The sequence below is a fragment of the Amia ocellicauda genome, chromosome 1, assembly GCF_036373705.1.
Source record: "Amia ocellicauda isolate fAmiCal2 chromosome 1, fAmiCal2.hap1, whole genome shotgun sequence".
NCBI lineage: Eukaryota > Metazoa > Chordata > Actinopteri > Amiiformes > Amiidae > Amia > Amia ocellicauda.
The window spans coordinates 41,627,102-41,646,479 of record NC_089850.1 but is presented as its reverse complement, the minus strand read 5'-3'; the positions used below and the strand labels follow the sequence as shown (position 1 = coordinate 41,646,479).

At 35.3% G+C, this 19,378-nt stretch overlaps 2 protein-coding genes across 2 annotated transcripts; both read left to right on the top strand.

Moving 5' to 3' along the window:
• The first annotated feature begins 743 nt into the window (after positions 1-743).
• Positions 744-9,753, top strand: LOC136750397 (meprin A subunit alpha). Its single transcript, XM_066705460.1, has 14 exons — positions 744-887; positions 1,299-1,323; positions 1,848-1,904; positions 2,193-2,233; positions 3,822-3,897; positions 4,138-4,255; positions 5,080-5,255; positions 5,511-5,732; positions 6,094-6,231; positions 6,628-6,843; positions 7,024-7,476; positions 7,943-8,116; positions 8,218-8,296; positions 9,387-9,753. Exons 1-13 carry the CDS (start codon positions 828-830, stop codon positions 8,286-8,288), a joined length of 1,827 nt encoding a protein of 608 aa, XP_066561557.1. The 5' UTR covers positions 744-827; the 3' UTR covers positions 8,289-8,296; positions 9,387-9,753.
• Positions 9,754-10,719: 966 nt separating this feature from the next.
• LOC136750391 (meprin A subunit alpha) lies at positions 10,720-16,797 on the top strand. The gene is made up of 14 exons (XM_066705446.1): positions 10,720-10,827; positions 10,930-10,954; positions 11,391-11,444; positions 11,673-11,713; positions 11,972-12,047; positions 12,262-12,379; positions 12,811-12,986; positions 13,301-13,522; positions 13,816-13,962; positions 14,297-14,512; positions 14,722-15,183; positions 15,397-15,570; positions 16,149-16,252; positions 16,511-16,797. The coding sequence occupies exons 1-13, from the start codon at positions 10,768-10,770 to the stop codon at positions 16,232-16,234; spliced, it is 1,857 nt and encodes a 618-aa protein (XP_066561543.1). The 5' UTR covers positions 10,720-10,767; the 3' UTR covers positions 16,235-16,252; positions 16,511-16,797.
• Positions 16,798-19,378: the final 2,581 nt, after the last annotated feature.

Sequence of the window (19,378 nt, the reverse complement as noted above, 5' to 3'; positions counted from 1 at the left end):
GTTTTCTTGGCACACTTTAGGTGCCTTAGTGCCAATTGGGCATCGTTTAAATGCCACGGCCTACCTGAGCATTGTTTCTGACCATGTCCATCCCTTTATGACCACCATGTACCCATCCTCTGATGGCTACTTCCAGCAGGATAATGCACCATGTCACAAAGGTCGAATCATTTCAAATTGGTTTCTTGAACATGACAATGAGTTCACTGTACTAAACTGGCCCCCACAGTCACCAGATCTCAACCCAATAGAGCATCTTTGGGATGTGGTGGAACGGGAGCTTCGTGCCCTGGATGTGCATCCCACAAATCTCCATCAACTGCAAGATGCTATCCTATCAATATGGGCCAACATTTCTAAAGAATGCTTTCAGCACCTTGTTGAATCAATGCCACGTAGAATTAAGGCAGTTCTGAAGGCGAAAGGGGGTCAAACACAGTATTAGTATGGTGTTCCTAATAATCCTTTAGGTGAGTGTATATATATATATCTATCTATATATATATACATTTTCAAATTGCATATAATATTATTAATATTATTTTATCTTTCTATTTTCCTTTTATGCACTTTAAGTTATTTGGTAGTTAATTCTATAATATGAAGATAATAAGAGTCTTACATTCAACATGTGACTTGCAGTGTATATCATAAAACTATAGAGTTTTATGAACCTTGATTCTTGGCTAACAGCAGATAAGTATATTATAACCTTTAACACAGGTTTTAACAGCTAATGTTAGATTTAATTAACTTGGTCAAGAGGCAAAGTTTACTCAGGCTGAGGCATTTCAACTTAATACATCTTAGTTTCCACTCTTTTCAAAATGGGCTTGTTTCAACTTGTGTGTGTTGTAGGGCTGTTGGAAGTGTCCAGCTCGTACACGGTAAGATCAACAATGATTTATGACATTATTCCACAATTAGATACTTTATACTTTGTATGGTGATGTTCATCATATTTTGATTGCATAATTCATATTACATTATTATTATTATTATTGTTATTTATTGCTTAGCAGACGCCTTGTCCAGGGAGACTTACAAAATATAAACGCAATACAAAATTCAATAATACAGTGCAATTCAAGGCATAATACATTTTACAAATTCACAATTTACACAAGTGTATACGAGATATACAGTAAACAATATATAAGATCTTACATCCTACAATTAAAAATCTGATAAGTGCAGACAAGATGTTAAGTCAAAGTTAAGAGCTAGGGGAAAGGGAGCGTAGGAGTGTACATATTTGCTGTTACGTATATTATAGGTCTTCTTTTGTGACTTTACAGATTCTCCAGTTATCTGAAGAAAATGGTAAATTTTTATTGATCTATATATGTATCTATCTATCTAATTTATTATTTTTAAGCTGCTTATGTTGAGAAACCTCTGATAGAGTATCTATTTATTTGTACTGCACTGTATATTAAGTTTGCCATCTGTAATACACAGTTATATCACTACCTTATTTCATATAATGTTTTATAACACAAGGTATCAAAGTACTAAAGTATTCATTAAAGGATTAGCACTGGTCTGTGTCTGTGTCTTTGCTCCTTAGATCATCTGTTTCCTGTAAGAAATCCTACTTTTTATGTGTTCTTCGTTATCTTTTTTCAACTAACATTTTACGATCTTCATGCATTGGTATAGCATTGAGAATCACATTTGTTGTTCTTGCCTCAAACTAATCTGCATCTGAGAATGCCATCACAAGCTGAACAACCTAACCCCAGGGGTCTCCGAGCTCTTGCAGTGTGGTATCACTTTGCCAATCAAAGTAATGTGTGTGAAAGTCTGCAGAAAATAATTTATATTTATATTTAATCTCTAACCAGAAGTATATGCTTTTGATGAGGAAAATGTCAGATTTGACATACCCTACCTAAATTTAGGTAAGTTCTTTCATACTGCTCAGTAGGGTATTTGACCTTTATAATTCTATCTTAATAGGTTTGTTAATAACTAATTTATAAAGTGACTTTTGGTACTCCAAAACTATTTTCTAAATCTGTGAAATCAGGTTACATGTGGAATACTTTACATTTTCAGTAATTTGAAGATATACCACATATCACAAATGTAGTAGTAGTACTATATTGACCTACACATTGTCTTTGGATATATACAATTTGTCAAAATTAAGTTTGCACAATACTGAATTTGATTTTGTTTTTTATTAGCTGCAAAAACTCCCTTAATTGAAGGTGACATGGCTATTCCTGTAAGTATGTGTTCATCCATTTTATTTTCTAACTGCTGTTTTTTTCTTTGACTGGAACTTTCACTTTGTAATGCTTTGTTGTTCAAGATGAACAGCATACAGAAGATTTTAATGAAAACACCAAGAGTTACAGTTGCTTTCTGTCTGTTAAACAGTTAATTATAATATGTTAAATATGTTCTTTATAATTGTATCATAATATCTAAATCTTTTCAACTCATTAGTCTGAATAATAGGAAAGTGAATTACTATTCAGAATGTGTTATTATTGTAAAATCTCAAAACATGAATATCTGTTGTTTTTTTTCCAAATAAAACTCTAGATAATTTTACTAAATTCTTATTTATATATAGTCAATATACAGACCGTTACAAATTAAAGGAAAAACCTGAATAAATGAGTGGAGGAACATAACGAATGCAGATGCCTCCAAATAGGTGTACTGCATGATACAATTAATCAATTAACATCCTAGCATGCTCTGTAGCATGTATAACAATGCTGAGCAGGCCCAGTTGACCTTGATTTTGGATCAAGATGGCAAGAGGAAAGGATCTAAGTGACTTTGAAAGAGGGGTCATTACTGTTGCATGAATGGCAAGACCTTCAGACATAAAGACTGCTCAACTGGCTGGTGTTCTCAACAAGTGGGCGAATGCACGTGTGACATACTCCAAGAGAACGGTACAGGTCTGACTGCTTGACCCCTACAGTGAGGGGATCCGGAGGCTCTGTTGGTGGGGGGGGGGGGGCATTTTCCTGGCATGGTTTGGGTCCACTTGTCCCCTTAGAGGGAAGGGTCACTGCAAATCATTACAAACTTATTCTGAGTGATCACCTTTATCCTAAGGTGAAACATTTCTATCCTGATGGCAGTGGTCTCTTCCAGGATGACAATGCCCCCATCCACAGGGCACGAGGGCTCACTGAATCATATGCTATGACTTTCGCAGTCACCAGATCTCAACCCAATTGAACACCTATGGGAGATTTTGGACCGACGTTTTAGACAGCGCTCTCCACCTCCATCATCAAAACACCATATAAGGGAATATCTTTTGGAAGAATGGTGTTCATCCCTCCAGTAGAGTCCAGAGACTCACATAATCTGTGCCAAGAGCATTGAAGCTGTTCTGGTGGCTCATGGTGGCCCAACACCTTACTGAGATACTTTATGTTGGGGTTTCCTTTAAATTGTCACACGTCTGTATATATTTGTTCATTGGAGAGATGTATATTTTAAAGCTTTCATTACTTCCATTAAACTGTAATCTTACTTTGCACATGAGAAAAACAATTTGAAAATCATGGTGCAAATGTGAGGTGATAAGAATTTTATCTCAGTTCATATTATTAAGCAGCAATAATGTTATATTATGTGCTAATTTTATTGTTCTTATCAAGATGCTTGTATTTTTCCCTGAGGTATTTTTGTCTGTTGGATCAGTATATGCTGACTAAAAAAGATTCCACAGATGATGTCAAGTCATACTATTTGGATTGATAAGAGATACCTAGCCTAATCCTTCCAATCTGAAACAGACTTTAAATTAGTATGGTATATAATATTGCCTTTATTTTTAACAGCCAGGACGCAATGCTCTCATAAATACAACCTACCGATGGAAATTCCCTATTCCTTACATTCTGTCCGACAGCCTCGGTAAATAAATATTTCAGTTTGATGGTCAATATTTTGTGCAATTAGCTAAATAAAGACACAAACAAGTAATGTCTGCACATTGGTCTGTAAAAACAAATGGACCTCCTCCAAAGTAAAATATGCACATACAATTATAAATTTTTTAAGCCTATATTTAGACTGAATTTGAAAATATTTGAACAATAATTTAATTATATAGCAATGATATTGTTCTATCGTTTACTTGGCTTGTTTTTTCAGATTTAAATGCCAAAGGTGCTGTCTTTCAAGCCTTCGAAATGTACCGCCTGAAATCCTGTGTAGACTTCAAACCCTATGAAGGAGAGAAAAGCTATGTAAAGTTTGAAAAAATGGATGGGTATGTTATTTAATATATATGTATTTATTTAAAAAAAGAGACATTTATTTTTCATATATTTGATCACATTTACATTGTATTTACATTAACATGTTCACAATTGTTTATCTAAATATATCTCGGTTTTGAATCAAGGAAATTATTATTGTATACAGCATAGTAATTAGTCAAATAATAACTGCTGGCAATGAGATGAGCAGTGTGTTGCTGTTTGAATTTTGTTAATTTAGTATATTGATCAATAGTACAAGAAAATATATGGTTTAAAGGCAATGTAAGACACTGAAAGAAGTGTGGACAATTTTACGTAGTTGTAAACAACATACAAATCAAATACAAATACAGTGTTTCAGTTATTTCAATTTGATTTGATATAAAATATTTAAATATTTATATATATATATATATGACATAATAGAGACATGTAAAATTAATACATTAAATACAAAATGTGTACATATCAAATGTGCAGAACACTGCAAATTGTAAATTACAAACTTGAACTGTATCATGGTTTAAGTTTTGTTCAGAAGCCACTTTTGTACTAATTAATCAAAATGGAATAGGGTACAAGTTTATAATTTGCAATTAGTGAATAGGCCAATGTTTTGATTTGGCTTAGGTTCAAGATAGCTCACCACTGACCAATGACAGCAGGAGTTAACAAAACACATAATAAATTAATACATGCGTAAAATAATGTAGTTTATGCTGATAAACCGGGCCCTGTGTTTTGCATGACTGAAATAGCCAAGTCATGCAAATCATGGGGGCTTACGCAAAACATAATAGTAAGGTACATCACTCTTGAAAATTTCCATTAGATGTTGGTCTCATGTTGGAGACTTACAGACAGGCCAGACTCTATCCCTGGGAGATGGGTGTGACCACAAGGCTGTGATTGAACACGAGCTGCTGCATGCCCTGGGCTTTTACCATGAACAGTCACGCACTGACCGAGACGATTATGTTAATATCTTGTTCGATGAAGTAATTCCAGGTGAGCTTGTTGTTCGCATTCAGTTGTTCGCAGTACTTGTTTTTCTTACATTACTTATTTTTCTGCAAACAGTTTTGAAAATAATATGCATGTACAAATGAAAAAAAAAAAACCCTCACCTAGTCCCATCTTAAATGCTGCAGCATCAAGCAAGTAAACAATGTATTATTTTTCACCTGTGGGATTTGCAAAAGAACACCAATTTGTGGTTTGACTGCATACAGGACAGTAATACACATTTGGAATATTTTCCAGGAATGGAACACAATTTTGTAAAATATGACGACAACTTCATAACTGACCAAAACACCCCCTATGACTATGAGTCTATCATGCATTATGGTCAGTACTCTTTCAACAAGAATGCAAGTGCCCCAACTGTCACTTGCAAGATTCCAGAGTTCAATAACATCATCGGACAGTACCTGGATTTCAGCAGCCTTGACATACTGAGGCTGAATAAGATGTATAACTGCTGTAAGTACTCCATTCAGATCTGCTGTGTATAGTTGTTGAAGATCTGATAAAAACAAATACAGAGTAGCCTGAAATTAAACTCTTTTGATACCTCTGGAATATATCATAGCTTTGTTCTGTGATATTTTCGTAGCTATAGTGAGAATCTTTTTTATTATTATTATTAATTAATTGAGAAGACACTCACACACTTCACCTTTTAACCATGTAATGTGTAGAACCAGAACTGTACTCAGATTTATTTGTATTTTTAGTGATAATGTTTTTCAATGCACAGCAGTTGAAAGTAAAACATAGAATAAATAAATAAATAAATAAATAAAATAAAAATGTGATTTAAATGTCAGCACCTTCATTCCAGCTGGTTCTCTCACTCTGTTGGACCAGTGTGCCTTTGAGAACATTAACATCTGTGGAATGGTACAGAATTCCATCGCCAAGGATGAGTGGGTGCATACGCAAGGCACGGAAGATCACACTTTGCTTGGAAGATGCAGAGGTAAGAGAGCAGAATCATCGCAGATACATATGAAGACATCCTTCTATAAGGTTTTAAAAAGTTCCCATGGCTATGTAATTTGACCTGAAAAGGCTGTAAATAAGATTGAAAACAAAATAATAAAAGAACATTCCACACAATGAGTATGTGACTTAGTATTTTTTGCATCTGATTTCATTTTCATCAGTCGTGTACACAGTTGATTTTCTTGAATACTTTTAAAATAAATTGTAAAAGTATCTACTGAAGCATGAATTACCCTCGTTATGCAGGCTATGGGACATGTCTTGTCGTTTGTTTGTCTCTTGATTGTCTTGTAGTGCTGCTTGCTCAAATGTAGCATTCAGATTATTTTTCAGACATCCAAGTCATTTTTAATGTTGTACTTTCAATCAGATGCAGGTTACTTCATGTACTTCAAAACTGATGTAGGACAGATGGATGACTCTGCCCTTTTAGAGTCAAGGATTCTGTACCCCAAGAGAAACCTGCAGTGCTTGCAGTTTTTCTATAAAATGACAGGAAGCCCAAAGGACAAGCTGGTCATCTGGCTGAAAATAGATGATGGGACAGGAAAAGTCAGAAAGCTGATGAAAGCACACACATTTTGGGGTAACCATCTTTTCCCTTTAGAGAAAAACATTTAATACATATACATATTACGCATTTATATATTTAGAGATAATTGCGTATAAAATGTAGATAGATATATTACATGGGACTAACTAACCACAGACAAATACAGCACTTTTAAATATATGTCTTGCTGGAGTGTTTTCTCTTATGTTTCAGGGGATGGGGACCACTCTTGGAAGATTGCCCATGTGTCCCTAAAGGCAGATATGAAATTCCGCTATGCATTCCAAGGGATCAGGGGAGAGCCGGCGCAGTCCAGCGGTGGCATATTAGTTGACGATATCACCCTGGTGGAGACGCGCTGTCCCAGTGGGGTCTGGCAGATCAGGAACTTCACCGGGCTGCTTCAGACATCCAATAGTGAAACCTTACTTCGCAGCCCTCGGTTTTACAGCCCAGAGGGATATGGCTATGGCATCGATCTGTGGCCACATTCGGCCTATGAAGGCTACACAGGGGCTTTCTTCCACCTGACCAGTGGGGAAAATGATGAGGCCCTGCAGTGGCCAGCAGTGAACAGACAAGCCACCATTACTGTGATTGACCAGGACCCTGATGTCAGGCTGAGGATGTCCCCTGCTAGGAGCTTAACAACAGACATGAGAAAGGGTCAGTGCTTTTTAAATACAACAGCAGCAAGTGTATTTCTTCATATTTAAGTGAAAAATAGTTTGTGGTTATCTACCGTTCACCTACAATATAGATGAGAGGCCTTCAGTTCCCTTTCCCTTTAAAATGTAAATTAAAATGTATGTTTGTATAAATATAAAAGTCTGTGGAAAATGTATTTCTTTACAACCTGACGATGATTAGGGTAACCGACAATTCACTTTGTATATTATTTGGATGGTTTATGTTGTCTAAAACAGGCCTGTCCTACAATACAACAGATAATAGAACACAAGACCGGAATGTAGAATATAAGTACTTGTAATATATGTATGTAATTATATTGTTGTGTAAAAAGCAAGTTTTACAAATCTGGGGTTATTTAACGGATTTAAACAAGGGTTAATGGTTACACAGTGGAATTATAATGACTCTTAATTTGAGTTTTTATTTTCTGTTATTTTAGCCCCAGATGGCACATTATTTTGGGACAAACCTTCAAAACCAGAAACCTTTGACCCTGAATGCAACTGTTACCGGGGGAAGTCATGGGGATGGAATTTAATGATCTCCCACTATGACCTTCACCGCAGAAACTACATGAAAAACAATGATCTCATCATCTTCATTGATTTTGAAGGTTAGTTATTTTATTTTATATGGCTACAATTGACGACTCATTAAAACTGCCATGTTTACGGTGATATCCAGAATTACCTTAACATTATTTTACCTTTAAAGACCTGACACCGCTGGTTACAACTGACGTCCCCGTCAAGACAGCGGAGTCCACAGATGACAACCATGATTGAATGAAAATGTAAGTTTCCCCCACTAATATGTTTTATATTATTCAGTATTTTTACTTGGTTTTATTTCTAGCCAAACTGATATTCCAGGGAAAGAAAGGTGGATCTGGCACAACAAAATGCAGGTCTCTGTGACACTGAAGATACTGGATTTTATGATACCAAGATTTAACTGATGCTGGAGAGCTACAGGGTCATCTGGTGTTCATTATACCCATGCTCTCAATTAAATAGTTGAATCAGTCATTAATTAATTGTGATAAGCATGACCTTTATCTCCTTTGTGAAGATATCCATAAAAGATGTAGAAATCTAGGCTCTCCATTAACAGCTGTTGTATTATGTTACATTGGATAGGACTAAATCAAGTGAAAGACTTCTGCTGAGCAGGCGCCTGCTGATGATTTTCTCTTTACTCTGAAGTATATACTATAGCTTCGTTAAGGTGTACAGAAGACTAAAATCAGCAGTCTTGAGATGCGTGTAAGCCAAAGGCAGCAACGTCAAACAAGCTACAAACTGAACTGAAACAATAATAAAAAAGAATATATTTTCACATTTTTAAAATATATACATTTATTGCAATATAATTCCATTTATGTGTTTCATAACACTGTATAACACAATTTTTGTTCCTGGGTAGTAAGTGTTATTTCCTTTTTGCTTATGCCTCAAAAGTATAGAAAATGTCTATTATTCCCCACAAACTTTACTTTTGTGACCAGGACAGTGATATTTTGAAATGTCCCTATTTCTAATGAGAAAATGGGCAAATTTGTGTCTTTTCGTTCACATAAAGTCAGAAAAAAAAAACCATATGAATCCAAATTAACAAGTATTCATACTAAAGTAATACAAAAAAGGCTGTGACTACAGAAGATTTAGAAGTGAGTAGTTTTTCGAGATCTACGATTATACTGTATTTACAGTATAATCATAGATATCGAAAAACTACTCACTTCTAAATTAGGAAATAATACTTACTACCCAGGAGCAAAAAAAAAAGAATGTGTTACACAGTGTAATTATTAAAGATGGAGACAGAGTAATCCTTGAGCTCCCAAAAATTGCTTTTGTTTTTATAATTTTGTTATATTTCAGTTTACAGTCGACAAAGATGTATACCCTACCATCCTGCAGCTCTGATGAAAACCGATGGGAAAATCAGCCCCTGATGGAACACTGTTTTTGGCCAGCTTGTTGTTATATTTGACTTCTGATAGAAACAGATCAACCCAATACTCCGCTGTTTTACACTTAATAGTCCAGTCTATTTGTGTTAGCTCTTTGTGCTACATCAAAGCTGCAGGCTCACAAAATCTGGATCCAAAACTTTTCATGAATGATTGTTTCCTCTTGCATTTATCCAAATATTTTGGAATATTTTTGTACTTTACCAAAATCTGTTTCCATGTAGATTCAGAATGTCAAAGTTTTCAATAAAATTTGACAAATTCAAGTTCATAAATATCTGACGGCCTTTTCATTATCTCTGTGTTTTAATTAATAACAATACATTTTCAATCAGGTTTTAAGAACAAGAAACATTCCATAAGTACCACATTACACAGCACAGGAATGCATCTATTTACAGAAAATGCAGATAAATAAAAAATAAAATAAAAATAACTTTTCTTTCTTTAAAATGATTATTGTTAAGAAATAATTTGAAGTATATGGTGTAAATATAAAGTATACACGGGTCTATAATAGACACAGGTTTTTTTACTTCCAAGGTTTTTCTGCTTGTTCCTCTTCGCCTTTAAAGCTGTAATTAACATTTTAAATCCATGTCTGTTTCTCAATTAAAATACGAAACATTAATTTCCATTAAAATTACACTCCTGAAACTTTAGTCAGGTGATACAGAGAAATGAACTGGTCCAGTAACTAACTAGCCGGATTGCTGCTGTGTCGCAATCAGTGAAAATAAAAACATTTTTAGAAAAAATCTTGTTAGTTGAGTCTAATTAAAGAGGCCTTTCTCTTCACTCAGTGAATATTTACCACTTAATTATTCTAACAGTAGCATTGCTTTGGGTCAGGACATTGCAGTTTAAGTACAATACTGTCATTTTAATGGAAAATAATAATTACTAAATGTATGATTCTCCTTCAGATCTCCATGATTTAACTAAGATACATTAATGGGGTTTAACAATGGGAAGCACAGCTTTTAAATCAGATAGGAACAGCAGAATTAAATGCAGAAAGTAAGCAAAATAATATAGTGGTTGGTCGATCAGTGTATTGGGGTTCTCGAGGTAGACGCTTGAATAATGCCAATAAATGCTGTGCTGGTAAACCTTTAGACCTTACTCCCAAAAAAAATAAAGTGCTTTCAGCAATTTATAATATTAGCCATTGTTCTCTTGATATCATTTGATTAATGTGCAATGGAGGTCAAAGTTCTTTTGGCTGAAGGGTATTTATATGGCTGTAGTTGTTACAAACAGCCCGCTCCACTGCCTCTCACTCCAAAATGAAATTCCTTGGGCTCTTGTCCTTTGTGGGGCTGGTTTCAGTCTCCACCACTTTCACAGTAAGTTTTCATTTTGAATACTTGAAACTGAATTACATTAATGAACTGCAAATTGAAGACTGCATTTTCTTTAAATAATAATAATTTGTATTTTATTTACAGATTAGCCGATTATCCAGAGAGAAATGTACAGTATTTTTATTATTATGATTATTTAATGCAATTTAGGTCTGTCTGTGCCAAATCAAAACATTGACCCACCCATCAATTTCAAATCACCATTACTAATATTTGTGTTCTACATAATGCAAACACTCCCTCAGATATTGTGTTCTTAATTTTTGAATATACAGTTCAACTTACCATTTACCTTTGATTGTAAACAAATATCATAATAAGTGTAATTCTTATTCCCTGTAAATGCTAATTAAAAAGTACTTTAAAAAGCATATTTATGCCAGGTAACCAGGCCCTTTACAGAAGTAAGGATGTTTTTTTAATGAAATGTAAAAATCTTTTAATATGTATATTTTTCAATAATTCAAAACATATGGTACAAATTGTCTGAAACCCCAAAATAAATATTTGAATGTTATACATTAATATAATCTTTAAATTTTTAGCATTTGCAATTGATGATGAGCAGAGACGTTATGACATTCCTTTCATTAATATGGGTGAGTTTTGTAAATGGTTTATTTCTTCAGTTTATTTATTGTATTTTTAGATTACCAAATAATATACATTTTATATTCAGTTATTTAGACATATGTTGTCATTCTAATACCATGTGAAAGTTAATCCACAAAATAAAGCACATGTAAATAACTAATATCTAAACATATTGGCCTATTTAGTAATAATCATTAGCATATTCCCATGTTTCCATTATATTCCTTTAACAGCATCCAAAACACCCGTTGTTGAAGGAGACATGGCTTTACCTGTAAGTTACAATCCAGATTTTCTGTTATATCACTTATATGTGTAACTATATTGTTAAAGCTGAAATGCAGAACCATTTGCGATAAATAAATATTTGGGTACCACTTATTTTAGAGAGCAAACTGTATCTAACTGTATGCTGGCAAAGAAGTAAATGATTGTACATGGACATTGTATTTGTAACTCTCTGAAAATGTGCATATGAACACAACATTTATGTTTTTCATACTAATACAATATATATTTTTTATTTCATCAGCCTGGGCGTAATGCTCTAATAAACCCTGCCTACAGATGGAAATTTCCTATTCCTTATATCCTGGCTGATAGCTTGGGTAAGTTTCCGTCTGTAATTATGAGAAATTACTAGATCACACTAGACGGAGAGGATGTTGACAGAAATTGTAGGATGAAAGCTATTTCTTCGGCTAAACCTTTTAACAAAATACAAACTATAGAATACTATCATGTGAACAGCCATAAAAAGTGTATAGTTGTGTCTCACTTTCTTGTTGTGTTCTAATTATTGAATTATTTTTGGTCTTACAGACTTAAATGCCAAGGGGGTAATTTTTCAAGCATTTGAAATGTACAGACTAAAATCCTGTGTGGAATTTAAACCCTATGAAGGAGAGAAAAGCTTCATTAAATTTGAAAAGTTAGATGGGTATGTAACTCTACAGTTAAATTTCTTACTTTGCTACGCATCATATTCAAGTGTGACTTTGGCATTAGGGTAACGCTCTATGGCTCCATTCCTGACCGCAGCTGTCTGAGTTCATCTGAATCATTATTAGAAGGATCATAGAAAGTTATGGCCTTTTTTAAGTTTTAGGTTCATTTTTCACTTTTCTAGCAGCCAATGCACATGGTTGCATATGTAAATTAAATCAAACTAGCCTTGGGGCAAATGTTAAGAAGGTAAGTCCGCTTGAAAAGTTTGGCTTGGTCAGTTCAGTGTTAAACACACTGGAATTCACTTCTGAAATTGACCCCAGCTAGTCGCCTAGTTAATGAGTGCAGTCCCTGTGTGTCAGGAGGATGCCAGAAGGTTAGGTGTGCAGTGCAATTGATGTGGGATTCCCTGGTGTGATCTAGGTGCTGGTCTCAAGTTGGGGACTTGCAGACAGGCCAGCAGCTCTCACTTGGCGAAGGATGTGACTATAAAGCAACCATTGAACATGAGCTGCTCCATGCCTTGGGATTTTACCATGAGCAGTCCCGCACTGACCGGGATGACTATATCAATATTTGGTGGAAAGAAGTCCTTCCTGGTGAGGTTTTATTTTTTCCACATAATGTTTGTTATATTCTTTGTCCTTGGATTCCTCTTGAATTAAGAACAAGTAAACAAACATCCGAAATCTCTTCCACTTATTAATGTGCCATAATTGTTTTATTAGAGGTTTGCATACACCACTATTTTCTACCAACACCGTAATCTTTCAAATAGACTGTGTACATGAAAACCATTAGCTTTCTGGCAGGTTTCTTTGTTAAAGTTGGGGGAATGTTTTCTATTCTTGAATTAATTACTTTTACATATTTAACATTTCTTTGTGTGTGTGTGTTTTTGTGTGTTCTGCAGGCATGGAACACAATTTTGCTAAATATTCTGATCTTTTTATAACTGACCTCAATACACCATATGATTATGAGTCTATCATGCACTATGGGGCATACTCCTTCAACAAGAATCCAGGGGTCCCAACTATTACAGCCAAGATCCCAGAGTTAACCAGTGTCATTGGCCAATACCTGGATTTCAGCAAGCTTGACTTACTGAGGCTCAACCGCATGTACAACTGCTGTAAGTAGGATATGTTTACATATCTTAACATGTTTATTTGTTTCAGTTATTTCTAGTGATAGCCACACCCACTGCATTTTATACTGTATTATATTAATTAGATTTTTTTTCCCAAAGTAAAAGAGTAATTATGTCATTTAATAGGTCCATACAGGGTGTGCCAAGTATATTTAAAATGTAAACAATAAAGGAATTGAACATATTTATTTTAATGAGCTTCTGAAAATATTATTGTTAATAAAGTACATTCACAATTCAGTACAAGTAGAGCAGTACATTTATTTATATTTCAGCATCTTCTCTCACTCTGCTGGACCAGTGTGCCTTTGAGTACATTAACATCTGTGGCATGATTCAGAACCCCAATGACAATGCTGACTGGGTGCGCACTCAGAGCACGCCTGGTAAGGAAGATCACACTCTGAATGGGCAATGCAGAGGTAAGGAAACATTAAGTTATTTAATTGTGTGTTAGATAAAACAAGTCTGAAGACTAAACTGTTCAAGGTTTTGAAACCATAAAAGCTGAAAAAACAAAAGGTGGAATGATAAACTTATAGGTTCAGATACACTGCACTGCACTGTGCTGCAAGAAAAGCAAAGCAAAACAAGAACAAGACATGCTGTGAATGGTAACACTGATAGAGATTGGATGCTTAACCAGCCTTAGAGAATGTCAGAAACTCAGATGTTTTACAGTCAGATTTAAACATAGTAATGGATTGTAGGTGTGGAGAAGTACGCTACTAATGACATTCCATTCAAATTCTGCAGATGCTGGCTTCTTCATGTACTTTAACACACAAAGTGGAAAGATAGACGAGACTGCCCTTCTGGAGTCGAGGACGCTATACCCCAAGAGGAACTTGCAGTGCCTGCAGTTTTTCTACAAGATGACAGGAAGTCCAAAAGACAGGCTGGTTATTTGGGTGAGAATGGTGGATGGGACTGGAAATACTCACAAACTAGTTAAAGCTCAAACATTCTCAGGTAAGTGTGGCACATAGTGTGGTTGACAGTAAAAAAAAAAAAAAAAAAAGTATTGTTTATCATTATTGGAAATATTCAAGAAAATGTTACACATTTCCCAATCAAAATAACTGTAGCTTTTGAGGCTTTGATGAAGTGTTCTTTGCTCAGCTCTGAAGATAGAAAAACTGTCACTGTGGTTTCATGATCATCTCCTTAATTCTTGCCAGGGGATGGGGACCACTCTTGGAAGATTGCCCATGTGTCCCTAAAGGCAGATATGAAATTCCGCTATGCGTTCCAAGGGATCAGGGGAGAGCCAGCGCAGTCCAGCGGTGGGATTTTCATTGATGATATCACCCTGGTGGAGACGCGCTGTCCCAGTGGGGTCTGGCAGATCAGGAACTTCACCAGTCTCCTCAAAACGATGCCTGTCGGTGTCTCTATTCAAAGCCCGCGCTTCTATAGTCCCGAGGGCTATGGATATGGGATACAGCTCATCCCCAACTCCAATGCAAAAGGCTATATAGGAGCCTTCTTTCATCTGACCAGTGGGGAGAATGATGCTACCTTGCAGTGGCCAGCAGGAAACAGACAAGTCACAATCACTGTGATCGACCAGGACCCTGATGTCCAACTGAGGCTGTCATCCGCAAGGAGCTTCACAACCAATGGCAACCAGCTTATACCAGGTGAGCAAGCAGTGCAGAGGATGATGTCAAGATACGGGCCGATTTGATTGTACGGAGCTAAATCACATCACATTCAGTATCCAGGAAAGGATTCTTACCAAAGTTATCAAGTCTTTGTGGTTTTCTTTATATGACATCTAAATGGTATTTCCACAATGCCAGGAATGTTTTGTTGGTATGCTAGTTTCTCATGTGCTCAATTCTTGATTTTAGGTTCCAATGGCTTGCTGTACTGGGATAAACCCTCCTTAACAGGAACATATGACCCTGCCTGTGACTGCTATCGAAGCTGGACATGGGGATGGAATAGCTTTTTCCCTCACAGTGACGTCTATCGCAGGAACTACATGAAGAACGATGATCTGATTCTCTTCATTGACTTTGAGGGTACTTTTGTTAGATATCGTTTATAATTATACATAATATACTGGATAGAATTTTGGTACTAACTACAAATATGAGTAAAGAAGTACATAAGTACTCCATAAGTACAAGTACAGAGGCCAACGTGATTGATATTATTTATACTATTGCTTTCCTGTGTTAATTAATTATTATTTATTGCTACCAACTGGCAGGATGGCTGTTCAAGGGGAAGCTGAAAAAACTGCTATTTGTTTGCAAACGGTATATGCCATGCCTCAGTGTGCTAAAACTAGATTGATATACTTCTAAAGTTAAAACACAGTGAGATCTTCAGATTCTAGCTGTAAAAATTTGAACCACAAATCTGTTTAATCTAAAAGAGGTACCATCCTGTCTGGCCAATGTGGTGAGATATAGATAAAAACAACAACATGGTATATACGTAACAAAACATATCTCCTACAGACTACAGTTGTGTGTACATTTTAGTAAATTTTAAGTATTACAATGTATTGTATTAAAATATGAATTTTATCTAATGAATAGTGCCATTTTAATATCTTTATTCATTTAAATGCCAACATTATTTTTTCTTTAAGATCTAACACCCCTAATTAAAACTGAAGTGCCAGTTAAACCCATGACAGATTCTACCTATCATGCAAAGCAGGAGAAGACAGTGTAGATTAACTGTTATTACTGGGTAAGTGTGCTTTTCTTCACTTGTTCTAAACATTTTATTATTATCTTGTTAAGTAAATGCTGGTGAAAAATAAAATGCCAAGTCAATCATTTTTGTATTTGTGCTTCTGTATTACTTTAGTTTTTTTTATATTGTAGATAATAAAAAGCTATAATTTACAATTACAAAATATATTGCCTAAATACAACCAGTTCTCTACATTTTTGCAGTGCACAGTAGACAGTCCCTAAGAGAAGGCTTTCCAATTCTTTCTTTCAGATTCCAGGACTGCAGGACTGCATTTTAAAAGGAGGGGGGCTTAAAATACCAATATCCTTATTCACCCTTCTTTGCATAATGATTTGTCAATAAAATAAGAACCAAGCTTGGAAATAAAAAGATTTGGAAAAATAAAGCCGAGCAGATGTACATGTTTTCAAACTCCTGATTATGAGTTTGTTATATTGATACTATGGTCTGGGCCAAACGAAAAGTGTACCCAGTCTTGAATTATTTTATCGTCAGAGGATCAAGTACTTATAAAGAAATAAAAATGTGTTTTATAATGGATTGTTCAAAGTTTTTTATTTTGTCCAGGCCTATGAAATGAAACAATATATATATATATATATATATGGTGTGAAGGCAAACAAACTAACTGTACTAATGATTCTCACATTCCACTTGTTGCAATATATCACATTATATTTACAAAAAAATTCCCATACAGCTGAGGTTTTACTGGAGCAATCTAGGTAAAGAACCTAAACCCATGACCCTCTGTTTCAGAGTCCAGTGCCCTACTCCACTACTCCATACCACTGCTAGATAAGCAAAACATCAACCTGAAATCACCTGTCAAAAACATTACTGGCAAGAGAGGCAAATCAGATAACAGCTGAGGGTCAACCACAGTCTGATCCGAGATGTGGTTTGCTAATATCAACTGTGGTGTCATATAATATTACAACTCTTCTGATGTGGACATTGCCCACAAAACACACTGTACATAAAAACAAGTGCTTTGCAAAAGTCTTTGGCATTTTAAGTTTGTTTTCCCCAATGCATAAGGCAACTAAAGTGTTGTGTTAAATTAAAATATACTTTTCATTCAGCTGGAATTTATACAACTTAGTTGTAAAAGAAAAGGTAAGTTCTTTATCTCTTTGAGCAGCTCCTAGAAAGTGCAAATCTGTGTCTAAATGTGTCTAAATATCTCTAAATGTGCTTTTAAATAAGATATCTTTAAATGATTTGCAGATATTGTTAAATCATTTAGAGATATCGTTAAATATTTGAAGATATCTGTAAAGCATTTAAAGCTATCTTGAATATTTGAAGATATCTTTAAATTAATTAAATATATCTCTAAATGATCATGTGACTTGCCATATCCTCAACAGTTTTATCTCTCCTTTTTGTTTTTCCTCTTGGCCATTCTCCTGGCTCATGTAGGCTATAGCGGCAGATGGGGACATAATTTGCCGCTCTCTCTAAATCACTTAAAAATCTATGAAATAACAAATAAAAATATATTAAATAACATTTAAACTAAATGTTTGATCTTGTGTACCATCAGGAGCCAATAAGAAGACTCTATTCTAATTTTGATTCATCTACATAACCCTTTTGATAAAATTGGCAAAAACTCTAAAAGCATTATTAGACATGAAAGAAAACTTAAGGAGGGAAAAAAAATCTAACCACTATTTGTGACTGGCTGTTATATACATGCACTTTTTTTTATTTGTAATGTCCATAAGTGATTAAGAAGATAAGAACGTTTACAAATGAGAGGAGGCCATTTGACCCATCATGCTCTTTTGGTGTCCATTAATAACTAAGTGATCCAAGGATCCTATCCAGTCTATTTTTAAATGTTCCCAAATGTTCAGCTTCAACCACATCGCTGGGGAGTTTGTTCTAGATTATGACAACTCTCTGTGTGAAGAAGTGTCTCCTGTTTTCTGTCTTGAATGCCTTGAAAGCCCAATTTCCATTTGTGTCCCCGGGTGTGTGTGTGTCCCTGCTGATCTGGAAAAGCTCCTCTGGTTTGATGTGGTCGAGGTCTTTCATGATTTTGAAGATTTGGATCAATTCCCCACATAGTCTCCTCTGTTCCAGAATAAAAAGGTTCAGTTCCTCAGTCTCTCAGTAGGACATTCCCTTCAGACCTGGAATAAGTCTGGTTGCTCTCCTCTGAACTGCCTCTAGAGCAGCGATATCTTTCTTGAAGTGTGGAGCCCAGAACTGTACACAGTATCCAGATGAGCTCTAACTAGTGCATTGTACAGTCTGAACATCACTGCCCTTGTTCTCAATTCTACACTTTTGACAATATACCCTAACATTGTGTTTGCCTTTTTTATTGCTTCACCACATTGTTTGGATGGAGAAAGTGAGGAGTCCACGTAGACTCCTAGATCTTTCTCATGCGTTACGTCATCTAGTTCTATTCCTCCCATAGTGTAATTATAGTGGACAATTTTGTTACCTGCATGTATTACCTTGCACTTGTCCAAATTGAATTTCATCTGCCAGGTGTCGGCCCACAACTGAATGTTATCTAAGTCCCTTTGAATAGCCGGTTCTGCTGAGATTGGATCTGCTGAGCCACCTATTTTAGTATCATCTGCAAATTTTACAAGTTTGCTAACTATCCCAGAGTCCAGATCATTAATATAGATTAGAAAAAGCAAAGGCCCTAGTACTGATTCCCACTCCAGTTAGAAGCAACTCCTCTAATCGACACCCTCTGTTCCTATACATCAACCAGTTCATAATCCATCTACTTACATTACACTGAATGCCTACAGCTTCCAATTTGAGGATCAATCTTTGGTGTGGAACCTTATCAAAAGCTTTCTGAAAATCTAAGTATATCATATCATATACTTGCAGTTGCATGTTCAAAAAATTCTAATAAATTAGTAAGACATGATCTGCCTCGTCTAAACCCATGTTGACTACCTCCAAGAATATGGTTTTCATTAAGATGCTCCTCTATTTTCTGTCTAATAATTTTTTCCTACATTTTACAATTAATACAGGTGAGACTGATTGGTCTGTAATTTCCTGGCTCAGTTTTGTCCTCTTTCTTGTGGATTGGTATGACATTTGCCATCTTCCAGTCAGTTGGCACATCCC